Source organism: Dermochelys coriacea, chromosome 8, assembly GCF_009764565.3.
Source record: "Dermochelys coriacea isolate rDerCor1 chromosome 8, rDerCor1.pri.v4, whole genome shotgun sequence".
Classification (NCBI taxonomy): Eukaryota; Metazoa; Chordata; order Testudines; family Dermochelyidae; genus Dermochelys; species Dermochelys coriacea.
The window spans coordinates 34,792,450-34,810,428 of record NC_050075.1 but is presented as its reverse complement, the minus strand read 5'-3'; the positions used below and the strand labels follow the sequence as shown (position 1 = coordinate 34,810,428).

General features: G+C 45.5%; 1 protein-coding gene across 3 annotated transcripts in view; it reads right to left on the bottom strand.

The window, feature by feature from the left end:
* The window catches only part of CTNNA1 (catenin alpha 1), a 189,162-nt gene that overhangs the window by 45,108 nt on the left and 126,075 nt on the right, over positions 1 to 17,979 (bottom strand). For all 3 annotated transcript variants that reach the window (XM_038412232.2, XM_043520096.1, XM_043520097.1), the window contains one exon: positions 56 to 148. In XM_038412232.2, the coding sequence (XP_038268160.1) occupies positions 56 to 148 (93 nt within the window). The remainder of the gene's footprint in view (positions 1 to 55; positions 149 to 17,979) is intronic.

Here is a 17,979-nt window from a genome sequence, read left to right as displayed (position 1 = left end):
TCAGATATTCCCTCCTCCCATGTACACCTATGAAATATTCAAGCTTGCAAATTACCTGAGGACAGAGAGTTTCAAGCTGGCTTGCTGACATGCGAACTAGTTTCACACCTTCTTCATTGTTTGAGATGGAACAGGCCAAGTTGGCAACCTATATTGGAGAGAGAGAGAAAAATTTTTTTTAGAAGAGCAGTTTTTATTTGTAAAAAATACGCAAAAATTACAACCTCTTTGTTCTGTGATCAAGAAGCCTTCAAGAAATGCTCTCCTAGTTCTTGAAACTAAATCTAATACAGCTTTGCAATCACCAGCAACATCTGTTTTGTCACCAGCCAGCGGATCATAAAATAGTCATTCAAATAAGAAAGGCTGTTATCAGTGCTCCCATTTACTCAACTGAGAGGTTGCCACAAGGGCACCATTAATGATACTTGAAGTCACAGTTAAATGCCCATTCCTACTTATAAACTACATAAGAAAGAAAAAAGCTGTAAGCCAACTATTTTATTTTAAAAATGTAGGGATGAACAAATTGCTGACCATCTGTGGGTTAAGCCTTATAGTACTTATTAATGGACCTAAACCCTCTTCCCTGAACAATCACCACATGAAAATGCTGGAGCATACAAAGTCAAAATGTTTGAATATACAACATACACATATAGTGCACAGCTGCAGTAGTAACATGAAGCTTAATCTACTTTAATAATAAATAAAATAATAAAATAATAATAATAATAATAATAATAAAAAAAGAGTACCTTTGCATGGAAAGTGCTTTAGCTACTGTATATGGAAACTTAATTAGCTATTATGGCATAAAAAGCATGTCAGTTTAGCTTAACAATTTGACCTCCCTTAAAACTGCAGGATTCTTGGAAAATTCCCCCACCACCACAGTGCAGAGAAAATCACTGACTGAAGTTACGCGATCTATGCAAGATAGTATTTACTGGTGCAGACAGAGATCAAGAGCACCTACTATTCCCTAAGATTTGCACGGAGTCTTGTGATGCTAAAACAGTAGATCAAATTTTTAGCCTAAAACCTGACAGTTTCTCTTTAAGTGGGCCATATTGAAACAAAGACCTTTTGGGTGCGGGAGGGATGGGGAAGGAAGAAGGGGGAGGGGGAAGAGAAGGGGCACAGGATATTTTTATTTTATTTTATTTTATTTTTTTTTTTAGCAATGGAAGGTATTCTGCATATTGGAGCTGCTCTCAGGGGAGGAAAATCTAAAGTTGAATTATGTTCCTTATTTGCTGGGTGAATGACGAGCTTATTTTGAGCTCCAATACAGTTACATTTGAGCCTAGAAACATGTAAAAATAGCACAAAGACAACTGAACTAAGATGAACATTGTGTACCATCCTACTAGAAATGGCAAAAGGCACTTGCCCAAAATAGTGACTAAATCTCAAAGGCGATAACTCAAGGTTATGTTCAGTAAAGCCAATAAATGCACCATATATCTAACCAAACATATTTTTAGAGAAAACGTGGGGTAGTTATCTTATTTAATTGAAGTACACTACCTATTCATACATAAGAGTTAGATAAAGTTAACAGGAAACTACAGCCAGATATTACTTTTTTCAATGCCTTTCATTCACTTCCTTTACCATAGTCTTTGCTGCATCTAGAAAACATTCCCGCAGCAGCGACAACGGATACTAATCACATATCAATAAACCCAAGCGAAGAGTCTTGCCACGTCCATTAGTAATACTACAGCTCAAAGTATATTCATGATGCAGAAACTTCTCAATCCACACCCTCAGATCCTAATTGAGTGATGAATGATAGAAGATCAAACAGTCTCTAGATCAGCGGTACATTTAAATGGCTGAGTACACAATGGTGGTGGAATAATCTTATATTATTATTCATCCAAGTGCATAAATGTACAAGAAAAATGATAATGTAATAAAGTTGCTCTTTCAAATACTAGAGTTCAGGTTCTATCAGCTTTTAGTAATATCACTGGTGTGTTAGCCTTATAGCTTTTATTTAGTTTAATTAGTTTTCATAGAAAAAAAATGTACATCTTAAAATTGAGCTAAGAGTGACAGTAAATCTTCAGTGGACTGCCAGGTGGGACAGTGGTTTTTATGGATTGTATGGTTTCAAAGGGGCATAAAAAGTTTTTGATTTAGCAAAAGCTCATTTTTATTGGGCTGCACCGAGTGTGAAAACAGCACACTGAAAAATCCCTTAAACTGCTGTTCGGCTCTGAAAAATGACTTGGTATGGTTCAATGTTTTTCCTCTCCCTATCGAACTATGTTCAGTTTTGTACATAAGAATCTTCTCCCTAAACTACCATGTCTGCGTACTAAGAATCTGAGCATCAACCTGAGCTCTTTTCCATTTTGCATATCATCAGCAAAGAAGATTCTGGTGGCCATTTACACCCCTACGTATTGTACCCATCAAAACCCAATGAAGATAAGACAACTGCTGAACAAAATTCTGTTGATGCATAAAATGGAACAGAATCACTCAGTGTTAGCTGTGCTGGAAGCAAGCTAATGATAGTAAAAAAAAAATACACAGTACCGTTTTTACTTTTGTCATTAAAATGAGTGGCTGTGACTTTGAATGCTCACAGTTGGCAAATTGAAGTAAAGAGTCATCATTTTTACATAGTCAATTTCCAGAGTTACTAGGAAGTCTATTATCCCTAGCACATGCTGAAATTAGTGACCACTGGTCAATGTAAACTCTACACAATGTGTCCAACTCTTGTGTTTTTACTGTGTGTCATGATTTGATACATTTTTCTTAAAGCACTAGTTTGCAGAGTTCTATAATGGTGAGAATCTCTGCTTTCATAAAAAAAAAGCTTCCTGCCTTCACAGTTGTGGAGAAAGTCTTGAACCCTAAAGATTTAGAACGCAAAGGCAAATAAGAAGAGACCCCAGTGTATTTTTTGTGATTAAGATTTTTTTTTTAAATTATTAATCCCATGATTTTTAGGACCTTCACTGGATTGGCAATATTGCCAACGGGCTCATTTTAATGTGATTCAGCTTCTAAATCTGTACCTAATTAAATGACCAGATTCTCATTAGTGTTCAGGACCCCAAAGCCCCCATGGCACGTGCGCGCGCGCACACACACACACACAGAGAATGGAAGCTGTATCGAACTGCCTGGAGAATGGCGTACAACAGCCAGATGTGGGAGACTCTGGTTTCTCCAAGCACAACTTGCTGAATTAAGAACAGTGTATCCAACCTGAATGCAAAAAAGGATATCAAATTAAAAATCTGATGCTTAGTGATATTTTAAGGAATTTATTTTGTATTGTATATGCATTTCTTCTCCTTAGCTCCTTGATGCTAGTAATCCTTCCTTGATAACTATCCTGCCGGGACTGCAAGTAACTACAGAATATATGAAATTCCATTGCACCATGTAACCCAAGCATATGGTTTCAAATGATTTGCACAACAGTTGACAAAAACATCAATTTTGTAAATGATGTACTAAGCTCCTAATCAAGAATGAAACTGCATTATAATGTGCATTTAAAATTCTTCTTCAATATTTCTTAGGTGTATTGTGGAAGATATTCTCAAAGACCACATAGCAGTTGAGAGGAAGGACAGTCTTGTAGTTATGGCAATGGAGTGACTCCCCAAAGAACTAGGTTTTGTTCTTGGCTCTGTCAGAGTTCCTATCTTACCTTGCACAAGTCACTGTCTCTACACTTTAGTCCTTCATCTGTAACAGAAGACGACCTCAAAATGATTGTGTGAGGATAAAGTAATATATACGGATAAAGTAGATGAGTCATAAAAGTCTAAAAAATACAGCTAATTACTAAGTCTCTTTTAAAACCAAATCTAATTGGTAAAGTACATAAAAGACAGTTACCTTTTCCGTAATTGGTGTTCTTCAAGATGTGTTGCTCATATCCATTCCACATTAGATGTGTGTCCTTGCAACGTGCACCGGTGCCAGAAGTTTTTCCCTCAGCAGTATCTGTAGGCTCTGGTTCCCTCTGGAATGGTGACTGCAGCCGCATGTGATAAGGGGCACCGCCCGCTCCTCCCACCCACAGTTCCTTCTTGCCAGAAACTCCGACGGTGGGGAAGGAGGGCAGGCTGTGGAATGGACATGAGCAACACATCGCAAAGAACACTAGTTACAGAAAAGGTAACTGGTCTTTTCTTCTTCTAATATGGAATGGACATAAGTAAGCACTAGGCGACTCCAAAGCAGTACTCCTAGAGGGGGTAGGAGGAGTTTAGACATGTAGATTGCAACACAGCTCTGCCGAGCCCAGCATCGTCTCTGGCCTGCTGAATGATGGCATAATGAGCGGTAAATGTGTGAACAGAGGACCACGTTGCAGCTCTACAGGTGTTCTGGATAGGGATGTGATACAGGAAGGTCACCGAAGATGCCTGCATTGTCAAGTGGGCTCTGACAATCAGCGGTGGTGGAACCCCTGCCAGGTCATAATAGGTCCTTATGCACGGAGGTAATCCAATTGGAGATGCTCTGCGAGGACACCGGGTGACCCTTCCTCCTATCTGCAGTAGCGATGAAGAGTGGAGTTGATTTTCGGAAAGGCTTGTTAATTTCTAAGTAGAAAGCCAAGGCCCTCCGGACGTCCAGGGCATGAAGATGCCTCTCCTCACTGGTCTTGTGTGGTTTGGGACAGAACACTGGGAGGAAGAGGTCCTGGTTCATATGGAAGGTGGAGACCACCTTTGTCAGGAAGGCTGGGTGGTGCTGCAACTGAAACTTAGCTTTGTAGAAGACCCTGTACGGAGGTTCGGAGGTCAAGGCTTTAATTTCAGAGACCCATCTAGCCATTGTCACTCCCACCAGAAACATGACCTTCCATGACAGGTGGGAAACAGAGCAGGAACCCAGCGGCTCAAAGGGTGGGCCGGTGAGCCTAGACAGGACCAAGTTAAGATCCCACTGCAGGACAGGAGTCTGTACTTATGGGAAGAGTCTCTTGAGCGCTCTCAAGAATCTGAGCATCATGTCATGGGAAAACACTGTCTGTCCTTGGATCGGAGGGTGAAAAGCAGAGATGGCCGCTAGATGTACTCCAATAGAAATGTGTGCCAGGCTCTGGTTCCTCAAATGGAGCAGGTAGTCTAGGACAGCCTGTATGGAAGAACGTGAGGGAGAGATGCCACGCTTGGATGCTCAGATGGAAAACCTCGTCCACTTGGTCAGGTAAGTCAGTCTGGTTGAGGGCTTCCTACTCCCCAAAATGACCTGTTAGACTCCTTCCAAACAGGTCTGTTCCTCTGGGTTCAGTCACGCAGCATACATGCTGAGAGGTGGAGGGACTTGAGGTTGGGGTGTAGGAGCCGGCCATGGTCCTGTGACAGCAGGTCTGGGTGGTTGTGCAGGGGCCAGGGAGGGGCGGATGACAAGCTCATGAGCGTGCCGAACCAACATTGGCAAGGCCATACCGATTATGACAACCTGCGCTTAGTCTCTCTTGATCATTGCCAGGACCCTGCCAATGAGTGGAATCGGAGGGAATGTGTACATCAGGCCCCCTGACCACAACAGGAGGAAGGCATCTGAGAGGGAGCCCTTACTCAGGTCTTGCCGAGAGCAAAACCAATGGCATTTCCTGTTCTATCTGGCAGCAAACAGGTCCACCTGGGGAGTTCCCCACATTTGGAAGATCATGCAGGCTACCTGGGGATGGAGTGACCACTCATGGTGAGAGAAGAAGTTCCTGCTGAGCTGGTCCGCCAGCGTATTCTTGACACCGGAAAGGTGACAAGCTTCCGGGTGGATTTTGTGGCTGATGCAGAAGTCACATAGATGGAGTGCCTCTTGACAGAGTCGATGAGTGTGCTCTCCCTTGCCTGCTTATGTAGAACATTGAGGCTGTTTTGTCCGTCAGGATTCATACTACCTTTCCCGACAAGTGGGGCACGAAGACTCACATGCCAGTCGGACTGCTCGGAGCTCTTTGATGTTTATATGCAACTTCGCCTACTTCGGGGACCACATCCCGTGTCTGGAGGTCGCTGAGATGCGCACCTCAGCTGAGGTCCGAGGCATCTGACATCAACTCGATGGAATGAGGGGGCTTGTTGAACAGAACCCCCTCCAGGACTGTCCTGCGGTCAGTCCATCATCTCAGCAAGGTAAGCATCACCTGGGGAATAGTAGCAATCTTCTCCAGGGCGGGGTCTCTGGACTGGGAATAGACCGTCCCCAGCCATTGTTGCAGGGGCCACATTCGGAGCCTGGAATGGCGGTACACATAAGTGTATGCTGCCATGTGATCCAGGAGGCAGACAGACCGACCCTGGCTGTAGTCGGAGGGAACACAGAGACTTCCGTGATGAGGTTTGTCAACGTGTGGAACCTTTCCAGTGGCAGGAACGCCCTGGCACAGGTCAAGCCGAGGACCACTCTGATGAACTCTATCCTCTGCACTGGCACTGTCGACTTTTTGTTGTTTACCAGTAGGCCCAGAGAGCGGCATGTGGCCTGAAGCACCATGATATCCCTTTGGACTTGAGACCTGGAGCTGCCCTTGATGAGACAGTCTCTATGTATGGGTAGATCTGAATACCTTGACACCTGAGGTAAGCCGCTACCACTCTTGGTTCTGTTGCCAGGCCGACCGGGAGGACCACAAACTGGTAGTGGTTGGACCCCACCGTAAACCGGAGGAAGGGTCTGTGGCCTTGAAAGATTGCTATGTGGAAGTATGTGTCCTTCAACTCGAGGACAGCATACCAGTCTCCCGGATCCAGGGACAGGACAACAGAAGCCAGGGAAATCACACAGAACTTTAACTTCTTTAGGTACTTGTTGAGGTCTCGCAGGTCCAGGATGGGCCGTAGACTGCCCTTGGCCTTTGGGATTAAAAAGTAGCAGGAACAGAACCCCTTGTTCCTGTACTCGAGAGGAACTTCTTCCACCGCACCCAGCTGTAGTAACCCCTTTACCTCCTGTATGAGGAGGCTCTCGTGAGAGGCGTCCCTGAAGAGGGATGGGGAAGGCGGCTGGGATTGGGTGGGGGGGATAAGGGGTAGAAAGGAACTGGAGGATAACAGTTTCACTGTGTTGAAGACCCATCAGTCTGAGGTTAGGTCCAGGGAGGAAGAGGAAGAGGGAAAGGCGGTTGGAGAACACAGGGCAGGATGGATCCAGGGAATAGTTTGGCCCCCTGCTTATTACGGTTGGAGCCCGACTGGGCAGGGAGTGGAGGCGGGTGGCGCTTGTAGCCCTGGGCTCATTTATGAGGCTGGCCCTGCAGCTTGAACAGCTTATGTGCTGGGGCTGGGATGGAGAGACCCAGGGTTTTTTGGGTGGTGCGGGAGTCCTTGAGGCCATGCAATTTGCTATCTGTTTGCTCTGCAAATAGGGCCCAGCCATCGAAAGGTAGGACCTACATTGACTGCTGAGCCTCGGTGGACAACCCAGAGAGGAGCAGGCAAGAGGCTCACCACATGAAGATAGCAGAAGCCATGGTGCAGGCAGCCTGGCTGCGGTCATGCCCTCATTAAGGATCGCTCTGAACTCCTTCCTGGAAGCCTCAGGGAGCGACCCTTCGAACTTGGCCATGGCTTGCCACATATTAAAGTCATATCAGCCAAGGAAGGCTTGGTGGTTGGCTACTCTCAGCTGAAGACTTAGAAGACTAATAAACCTCACATCCGAAAAGATCCAGCCTCCTCTAATCTTTATTTTTGGGGGTGGCCCCAGGTTGTCCCTGCCTCGACCACAAGGGAATTGGGGGCTGAGTGGGAGTATAGTACTCATGCCCTTTGGTTGGCATGAAGTACTTACGTTTGGCCCTTTTAGAGATAGGCGCAAGGGAAGAGGGGGTCTGCCACAGGGCATTAGTGATCTTAGAAACCCATTCATGAAGGGGTAGAGCCACCCTGGCAGGAGCTGAAGAGCAGAGGATGTCAAACAGAGTCCGTGGGCTCTTCCAATTCCTTTGTCTGAAGCCCAAGCTTAGAAGCGACCCTCTTCAAAAGTTCCTGGTGTGCCTTGGCATCTTCCTGAGAAACTGGGTGAGGGGGGCCCCCATGATAGTCACCAGACGAGGCTATGACGACGATGCCAGTGCTGCGGGAACCTCCACATCCATTGGTGGTCCAGCAGCTTGCTCCCCTAGGTCCTCCTGGACAAAGTCTCAAGCACCGAAGGGGATGGGATACTGAGGCCTCTGGCCTCTCCGAGGTTCCTGACACCGATCAGGCAGCCTGGGATGGCTGAGTGAACCCCCCAAGGGATCCAGGGGTACCATCACACTGGCCACTGGGCTTGGGACCACGAGACAGGTTTCAGTGCTGATAAGGTAGTTGGCACCGTCAGTACCGGGGCTTGTCCCACAGTCAGGGAACCTCTCTCCAAGCCGGAACAACCAGTGGAGCGGTTGGTCCTGGGCGACCTAAATTGGGCTGAGTGGTGGCTCTTGTCCAACCGGTGCCGGTCGCTGCATCCCAAAGCCGATCAGTCTGAGCAAGGCTGTCTTGGTCGGGCTCTTGGGAACCAACGGTGTTTGGCAGATCTGCGTCAGATACCCAGCAATCCATGCCTCATGTTACTTGATAGGTACCTGGACATTGAATGGGACTGGGAGCTTCTATGAGCCAGTTGCCGGGGAGGATTGGCCTGAGTAGGGTGACCTTCCTTTTAGAGATAGCCAACGCCGGCCCGGTGATCGGCTGTCTCTGGTGCTTGCTCAGTTCTTGCTGGGGGATGCATGCCTCAGAGGGTCTGCAACAGTAAGGTACACCTCAAGTCCCTTGATCGGTGCCACCAGTGCGGGGACCCAAGAGGGCTCCGCTGAGCCTGCCTCTTTCGTCCTGAGGCGTGATGGCTGCAGGCAGATGTCCTCTGGCGGGACATCCCTCTCAATAGGGCATGGTACCACTGGGGCAGGGACACACACATAGGTCCCAATGAGGGTTTTCCCAGAGACCAGGGAACTGCAGGAGCCGGTGAGGGCAGCACTGGGTGCGTCAGGATGTCCTGAGCTGCTTGAAGGGCTTCGGGCATCAACGGTATCTGAAGTTGGCCCGGGCCTGGACCATTATCTGGAGTCACAGGCAAGGTATGGGATGGGCTGCACCCCTCAACTTGAGCTGGGGTCTGACTTCCCAAGGGGGATGTTGAGCTGCCCAACACAAGTCTTAGATCGCCCCGTACCCTCTCCTTTCCCTTGTGGGAGGTAGGAGATCTTCCCCTCTCAGTATTTTTCAGCTTCTTGACTGGAGTCGTGGAGGGAGACCGGTGACTGCTCATGGACAGCACCAGGGGAACACTGCACACTGAAGCCACAGTGCTTGGTGCTGGAGTGAGTGCCAACTCCATTAGGAGCACTCTTAGACAGATATCACGCTCCTTCATCCTAGGTTTGAAGGACTTGCAGATACAACTCATCACTTACGTATCCTTCACTTAAGCACCCTCAGGCATCTGGTATGGGGATCGCTGATGGGCATAGGCCATTAGCAGTGATCACAGGGCTTAAAGCCTGGGGACCGAGGCATTCCCCGACCGGGTCCCATTCAGGACTAATGGAGAGTTTGAGAACTACTACTGAGGGTAAATAAGAAAACTAGTAACTATGTATAACTATTTTCCAGGATTTCAAAGTTCACAAGAAAGAGAAGGAATCAATGCTAGCTGAAGCAGCAGATGTTCCAGCACTGTCACTGGTGGCAACAAGGAACTGAGGTGGGGGGGAACCATGTGGGCACCATTCCAGAGGGCACCAGAGCCAGTCCCCTACGGATACTGCTGAGGGAAAAACCTCTGGCACTGGTGCATGTGGCGAGCACACAAACCTAATATGGAATGGACATAAGCAAGCACTCAAAGAACATCATGTATTTCCAAAATAGATTTAAAGGGTACCTGAAACAATACAGAAGTCCTGCGCAACAAGATTTAGTTGAATAATTCACCCCACTTTTCCAAAAGGCAGCCCTTGTGCCACCTGTCTACCTAACTAACACCACAAGAGGGCTAAAAAATGAGATTTAAAAAGAACACTTGTGTTTAAGAGCAAAAAAAGCAACTGAATTCATAGAATCATAGAATATCAGCGTTGGAAGGGACCTTAGGAGGTCATCTAGTCCAACCCCCTGCTCAAAGCAGGATCAATCCCCAATTAAATCATCCCAGCCAGAGCTTTGCTGCTGCTGCTCCTCCTTGTTGAACTGGGCTCTGAAGTATCCATGGTGATACTCAGAGTGGAGGTGGGGTCGGCCCCAAGTATCGCGTCCAGCACTTTGTAGAAACGGCAGGTTGCAAGGGCAGCACTGGAGCGGCTGTTTGCCTTGCAGGCTTTGTGGTAGGCATTCCCCAGCTCCTTCACTTTAATCTGCACAGCAGTGTGTCCCAGTCATGGCCTCTTTCCATCATGTCCCTTGATATCTGCCCGAAGGTATCGTATTTCCTACAGCTGGAGCGCAGCTGGGACTCTATAGCTTCCTCCCCCCAAACACTGATGAGGACGAGCACCTTGCCGTTGCTTCATACTGGGGAATCACCTGGCCCGTGGAAGCACGGTCACCTGGAAGGATTTGCTGAGAGCACAGCATGCCTGGCGGGACTGACGGTTGGTCACCTGAAGGCAGGGCAGTAGAGGTCAAAGTGATGACCAGAGTGGCTAGAACAGGTATTGTGGGACACTTCTGGAGGCTGATCAGAGTGCACTAACAGACCAGGACATCCACACTGACGCTGTGGCGCTCCAGTGGGGACGCACAAAATGTTATTCCACCCGCCGAGGTAGAGTACCAGGGACGGACCAGCTGCAGAGTCAGTGTGCTCTAAGTGCCTTGCCAGTGTGGACTGGTAGTGAGCTTGTGTGCCCGGGGCTCTTTTAATGCGCTGTAACTCGCAAGTGTAGCCAAGCCCTAAAATTTTGAAAGAACTATTCCTATACTGGAATGGACTGAGGAAAAATAAGAAGTCAGACAGCATGAACACACTAAGTGCTTGGCTACAGCTGCGAGTTAGAGCGCACTAGCTCACTACCCATCCACACTGGCAAGGCACATAGAGCGCTCTAATTCCACGGCTAGAGCGCTCCTGTTACTCCACCTTGGTGAGTGGAATAACATTTGATGCACCTCGACTGCAACGCCGCGGTGTCAGTGTGAACGAGGTGTTGCATTACTGTGCTCTGATCAGCCTCCAGAAAGGTCCCATAATCCCCTTAAGTCAAGTGGCCACTCTTCTCATCGTTTTGGAATCGTTGCAGGAATGCAGATATGCCCTTTCAGAGTTCCGTTTCTGACAGCTGGCTGCTTATCTGCTCTGAGACAAAGCAACCATTACTATGGAATGGTGTGCGTGTGGAATGTGAATGTGAGACAGGAAGACAGGAGAGGGGTCTGCTGCTGTCTGAAATTACAAGATAGTATGCTGACATGCTCCCAGCACCCCCAAAATCCATTCTCTCTCCCCCCCACATACACAACACTCCCTGTCACACTCCATCCCACCCGCCTCATTTGAAAAGCACGTTGCAGTCACTTGCATGCTGGGATAGCTGCCCATAATGCACTGCTCCCAATGCAAGTGCTGAAAATGTGGCCACACCAGTGCGCTTGAAGCTGTCTGTGTAGACAGACTGCAGCGCTTTCCCTACTGCGCTCTACAAAGGGTGGTTTAACTCAAAGCTCTCTACATCTGCAAGTGTAGCCATGCCTAACTCTTGTCAACGAGTAAAAAAGTGCTACTTTTAACTCTTTAGCTCCCCCTGCTCCATTTCCCCCCAGTCTTTTCTAATTTAATGGTCAAGAGCACGTTGCCCTTTCCCACGCTGAAAAAAAAAAAATGAAGAGGGCATGGAACTCGAAAATCCAAAATGAAACATTTATTTCAATTCAAATTTTCCTGCATTGCTCACAAATGTTAACAGAATCCATCCCCAACACACCATCCTTAACATAATTAGTTTACACATCATACAATAAGTTGCAAAGGGGACAAAGTTCCTCAGTGGATCCCTTTGAGAGTTATATTTTAAGAGTTGAAGCCAAGAGACAGTTACTAGCCTATTAAACATTTGGCAGATTAAAAATAAGTCATCATGACCCTAATCATATAGAAAAAACTAGTCAAAAGGTACACTGAGTGGAACTCTGGTCTAAAGCTAAAATAAATGTTATTCTTAGGGCTGTGCACACTTGATTATGCTGGTGCAAAAACAAGACCAATTGTAATTTCAAGCTTCATTATAAACAAGGGATAAAAATTGGTAGGCAAAATGTTTTCAGGCTTCAAAAGGCTGGAGACAAAGTTTAAAAAGGTTCTTGATTGCCTTTAAGAGAAAGTTAATTGCGCAGGTGACAAAAATGCAAAACAGGGAAACAATGAAATCAGAGCCCTGGGTACTCACATGCCCCCATCAATATAATACTCAATCACCTCCTAAGTATTTAAAATTAAAACGCCACCCTTTCTTCCAAGCCTGTAGGAGATAACTTTACTCATTTATCAGTTGCATTTGTATGCGCAGAATTTATCAAGGGAAAGAAAAGTTGGAGTTTTTCATTTAGCTCTGAACACGACCAGGCTTGTGGCGATTATTTCTTCAGGTAATGAGTTTCATAGTCTAGGTCCAGCTCCTGTCTTACACTGATAAGCCTCCCCCATACTGGAAGACAATTTCTTTCTTCAGTTGAGCGTAACTGTCATGCGAGCTCAGCCATGGAGTGAGGAAATTTCCTTAACAAGGCAGGGCCAGAGACCTTCCAGCTCCTGGGCTATGATTAATAGATCAAAAGAAAGACCAGTGATCCTGATTCAACCACAAAGACTCACTGATTTCAACAAATTCCAAAGCCAACTAAAAGATAGCAGCACTATACCCACAGAATAAGGAACGGAGGACCTGGTGAATCATCATTGTATGGCTAACCTTGGCCATCAGCACACGCTGGACTCAACGGTCCACTGTTCCCTCCCCATTGGCCACATAGATTGTTTTTCTGACACCCTGCACCAGTTGAAAACAGGGAAAGAAACTCGAATGACGACAGCAAAAAAATAAGCTAATAAAGACAGAAATTAGATATTTCATCCTCAAAGCCTACGCAGAGACTATTACAGGCCAAAAGAACCTTTCTATTTTCCTCCACTGAAGCCGCCAAAACCTGCCCCAAGGGGCTACTTAGGGTGTTAAACTGCCTCATTCTTGAGCATCTGCAACCTGCATCAGAACCGAGCACCACATGCAAGAAAGAACTTCCTGCTTGCTGAGATCACACGTATTCTCAGACTGCATGGATCTGCTCTACTTATACCCACCAACAGTCCACCTGCATTCCCAGATTTCATTACATTCTCTCATCAAGAAGTTCTGGACACTCTTAAGGAATTTCAGCCTAAGACTTGTGAATCTGACCCTACTCTTCCTGGGCTTGTGAGAGAAAGTCATGAATTGGTGCCACTCTTGAGCAATAGAGCCAGCACATCATTCAGAAAAGGAATCTTCCCTTCCTCTTTTTCACATGGAAGAGCCAAATCAACTAGAAGAAACTGACCAGGGATATATCTGTTCTGGCCAACCATCATGCATCAAGTCTCCCCATTCCTGACCAAGCTCATAGAGAGGCTAGACACGGGCCAATTATAAGCTCACCTACTGAAGCTAATATTCTAGACCTACCACAATCCAGACTCAAGCCAGGACATGGAAATGAAGTCGTTTTAGTGAGGCTCACAGATCTCCTCCTGTCAACTGATAAGAGGGCAGACATCCATTCTCATCCTTCTGGACCTCTCTGCAGCATTTAACACCACTGATCATGAGATACTGTTGTCTCAGAGGAGTCCAGGATAATGTACTAAAATGGTTTGAGTCCTTCCTGCAGAGGCACATCAAGTGCATGGTGATGGAAACTGCATCATCACTAAACCCCTCTCACGAGTCCCACAAAGATCAATTCTCTCTCTGGTCCTATTCAGTACCTACTAAGTGAAGAGGTCAAATGACACGGACCCAAGAAACCAACAACATGCAAAGCTCTAATTATCCTTTACCACATATGAACACACCACTGCCACCAAGATGGCCCAATGATTGGACAAGATCAGTTCATGGATGAACAGCAGCTGGCTGAAGCTGAACCTGAGCAAAACAGAAATGATGCTGGAGGACAGAGGAAAGTATTTTGAAGAGTTTGCAGTCTCCTTTGATGAACTTATACATCCACAGTTGGTTAATTCATTCCATAGTTTAGCATCAGCTAGAAATCAGAAAGTACTTTTAAGCTCTCACATAAACATGCTGCTATCATTGTCATTCGCTAGGAGACTCCATTCCCTCGTGGTGGAGGATGACCTGCCCTCAGTTATTCACATCTTCCTCATTGCTCAGCTGAGTACAGCAATGTGATATACCTGAGCACGAAGCCTTCAGACTTTAGAAACTCTAACCAGCACAAAACACTGCAGCAACATAGGGAACCACGAGCATACTGACCCTATCCTCTGTTCTCCACACTGTTTTCCAATAGAATTTCAAATCAAGTTCAAAGTCTCAGTCCTTATCTTCAAGATGCTCCATGGCCTGGGTCCAGGGCATGTAAACAACTGCTGAAACTCCAGGATGAAGACTGGTCAATAACCACAGCTCTCTGGCACAACAGAACTCTCTATAATAAAGCTTATCTGTGCAGGACACAGGACTCTCTTGGGGACTGGTCCCATATAGTGGAATCAACACCCCAAGGAACTAAGCTCCATCACAAACCACTATCCTCCATTTGAAGTGCAAGCCACATTTCTTTGACCTTACTTTCTAACAAATACAGATATCTATTTAAAAAACCCCAAACCTAAAATCCTTCCTAAAGGAGACACTTCAAAAGGACATGCTTCTCCTGAGGAGAGTATGAGAAAACACATGAGATGTTATTCATGTTGCCTTAATGCACTACTGAAAAACAATCAGATAGTACGGTAATTAGCATTGTATATGAACCTTCATAGAATAATAGGTCAATACACTGAACTATTTTGGCTATAATAAAATGAACTGGACTGGGGAGCCAGTGCAGAAAGCAGTATTTCATTTCAGATCACATCTGTGCTCTACAGATTTTCTGTCAAAAGAAAATGACTTCTACTTTCACTTGTTTTGAATGTTTGTCAAAGTGCTTCAGTATGCGAGCTTTGGCTTATATATTTAGAATGGTCTCTATGGCCCTCAACACTTGAATCTACTTTGGCTATGCCAGGAAGTCCCAACTGCTGCAGTCTATATATCTCTCCATATGACAGATTCTGACAGGAAATGGGTCAAAAGTGCAGGGAGTCTGAAGATAGAAAAGATCACAGCATTTTTAATCTACAGCCAGGTGAGACCGCCAACATTTTATTACGTACCTACCTTACCTAGTCTTAGCTATGAACACACCTTGTGGTCCTTTTTAAGTAGTTCCTTGTATTGGAACTTTAAGCCAGTTACTTGTACTTGGCTGGGATGTCAATCCTTTCTCTCCACTGCCATTATTGCCCGCTCAACTGCTTAATATTTCTATGGTACATGGGGGCTGGTTAATGTAATTTAGGACACATTTCATAATGTAGGAAGGACAGCATACAAGAATTCAAAAATCAGTGTGTTTTACTAGAGGCAGTCTTTCAGACATCACTTTCAACAATAAAACCTTTCTATGTATCGTGGCTACTAGATTAGGTGAATTGGATACCAGCACACACACACACACACACACACACACACACACACACAAACTCTCTCTCTCCACTTATGAATAGCAAGCAAAGATTATTAAGTTTATGGACTTTAGCCAAAAATTTCAAATGTGGTGCCTATAGTTATCTAATTGGGCCAAATTTTCAGTGCAGAGCACCTCTGGCTTACATTAAGTTTGATAGGATTTGTAAATAAACTGCACTTCTGAAAAAAGGGACAGAGAAAGTAATACTTACTGGAGGAATACCTTCTACAAATTAATCTGATTACATTACTTGTCTCAACTCCAATACCGCAAGCGATTAATAAGATTAAAATTCAGGTTATTGCCAACTGCATTAAGCTATTGTTGGTAACTTATACATGAAGAATAAAATACAGGTATCTGTTCATGAACCACGCAAAAAAGTTATTTAAGTGCTGTTGGGATGAAAAGATTGAGATACCTAGAGTAGAAAGTAATTTAGCCTTTTACTGCTTTCCACCTATCTTGAATTTAAAAAAAAAAGTCAGTGTAAAAACACTTTTACACTGATAAGGTAAGTACAGTTGTGTAACACCTTATAATGACTTTTTCCTACTCATTGTCTCTGCCTGTCACTGAAGAGAACTGCTTCTGTGGAGGAACGGGAGAGGGAGAGAGACATTAATATCCAATCAATGCCAGCTCCTCAAATTCCCATTTGCCTCCACGGTCCATAACCTTGGCATCTTCCTTTGGCTGGAAAGCTTAACATTTGTAATTCTACCAATTGCCACCTCTTCAGCAATCCTCTTATACAGCAATATTGTCATGACTTTGCTCTGCTGAAAAATATTCATTCAGGTTTATCTCCATTTATTTTGACTACTGCCGTTCCATTGTATGGCTGCCTTCTAAGCAGAATACTCAAAAACACCACCAACTGCCCATTCATCTCAAGATTCAGTTCAAAGGTGCATCATCTATTTCATTTCAAACTCTCCATTAGCTTGTTCCAGGCTCAGACAGCTTCTCTCCCTCCATTCTGGTCTTTATTTCTTTTCAGATTTAATTTTAAGTCCGTCCTTTGCCTATGCCCAGTTTTTCTTCTCCCTCTGCTTATTGCCCTCATGAATTAGTGAACACTTTCAGTGCCCATCCTTCATACACCAATATTTTATGGAACCTGCAATCATAGAATATCAGGGTTGGAAGGGACCTCAGGAGGTCATCTTGTCCAACCCCCCGCTCAAAGCAGGACCAATCCCAATTAAATCATCCCAGCCAAGGTTTTGTCAAGCTTGATTTTAAAAACTTCCAAGGAAGGAGATTCCACCACCTCCCTAGGTAACGCATTCCAATTCTTCACCACCCTCCTAGTGAAAAAGTTTTTCCTAATATCCAACCTAAATCTCCCCCACTGCAACTTGAGACCATTACTCCTTGTTCTGTCATCTGCTACCACTGAGAACAGTCTAGATCCATCCTCTTTGGAACTCCCTTTCAGGTAGTTGAAAGCAGCTATCAAATCCCCCTTCATTCTTCTCTTCTGCAGACTAAACAATCCCAGTTCCCTCAGCCTCTCCTCATAAGTCATGTGTTCCAGTCCCCTAATCATTTTTGTTGCCCTCCACTGGACGCTTTCCAATTTTTTCCACATCCTTCTTGTAGTGTGGGGCCCAGAACTAGACACACTACTCCAGATGAGGCCTCAATGTCAAATAGAGGGGACCGATCACGTCCCTCGATCTGCTGGCAATGCCCCTACTTATACATCCCTAAATGCCATTGGCCTTCTTGGCAACAAGGGCACACTGTTGATTCATATCCAGCTTCTTGTCCACTGTAACCCCTCGGTCCTTTTCTGCAGAACTGCTGCCTAACCATTCGGTCCTTAGTCTGTAGCGGTGCATGGGATTCTTCTGTCCTAAGTGCAGGATTCTGCACTTGTCCTTGTTGAACCTCAGATTTCTTTTGGTCCAATCCTCTAATTTGTCTAGGGCCCTCTGTATCCCATCCTTACCCTCCAGCATATCTACCTCTCCTCCCAGTTTAGTGTCATCTGCAAACTTGCTGAGGGTGCAGTCCACGCCATCCTCCAGATCATTAATGAAGATATTGTCCCTTGTCTGACAGTGGAGGCAAATGGGAATTTGACCCTTGGGGCACTCTGCTTGATACCGGCTGCCAACTAGACATGGAGCCATTGATCACTACCCGTTGAGTCCGACGATCTAGCCAGCTTTCTATTCACCTTATAATCCATTCATCCAGCCCATACTTCTTTAACTTGCTGGCAAGAATATTGTGGGAGACTGTG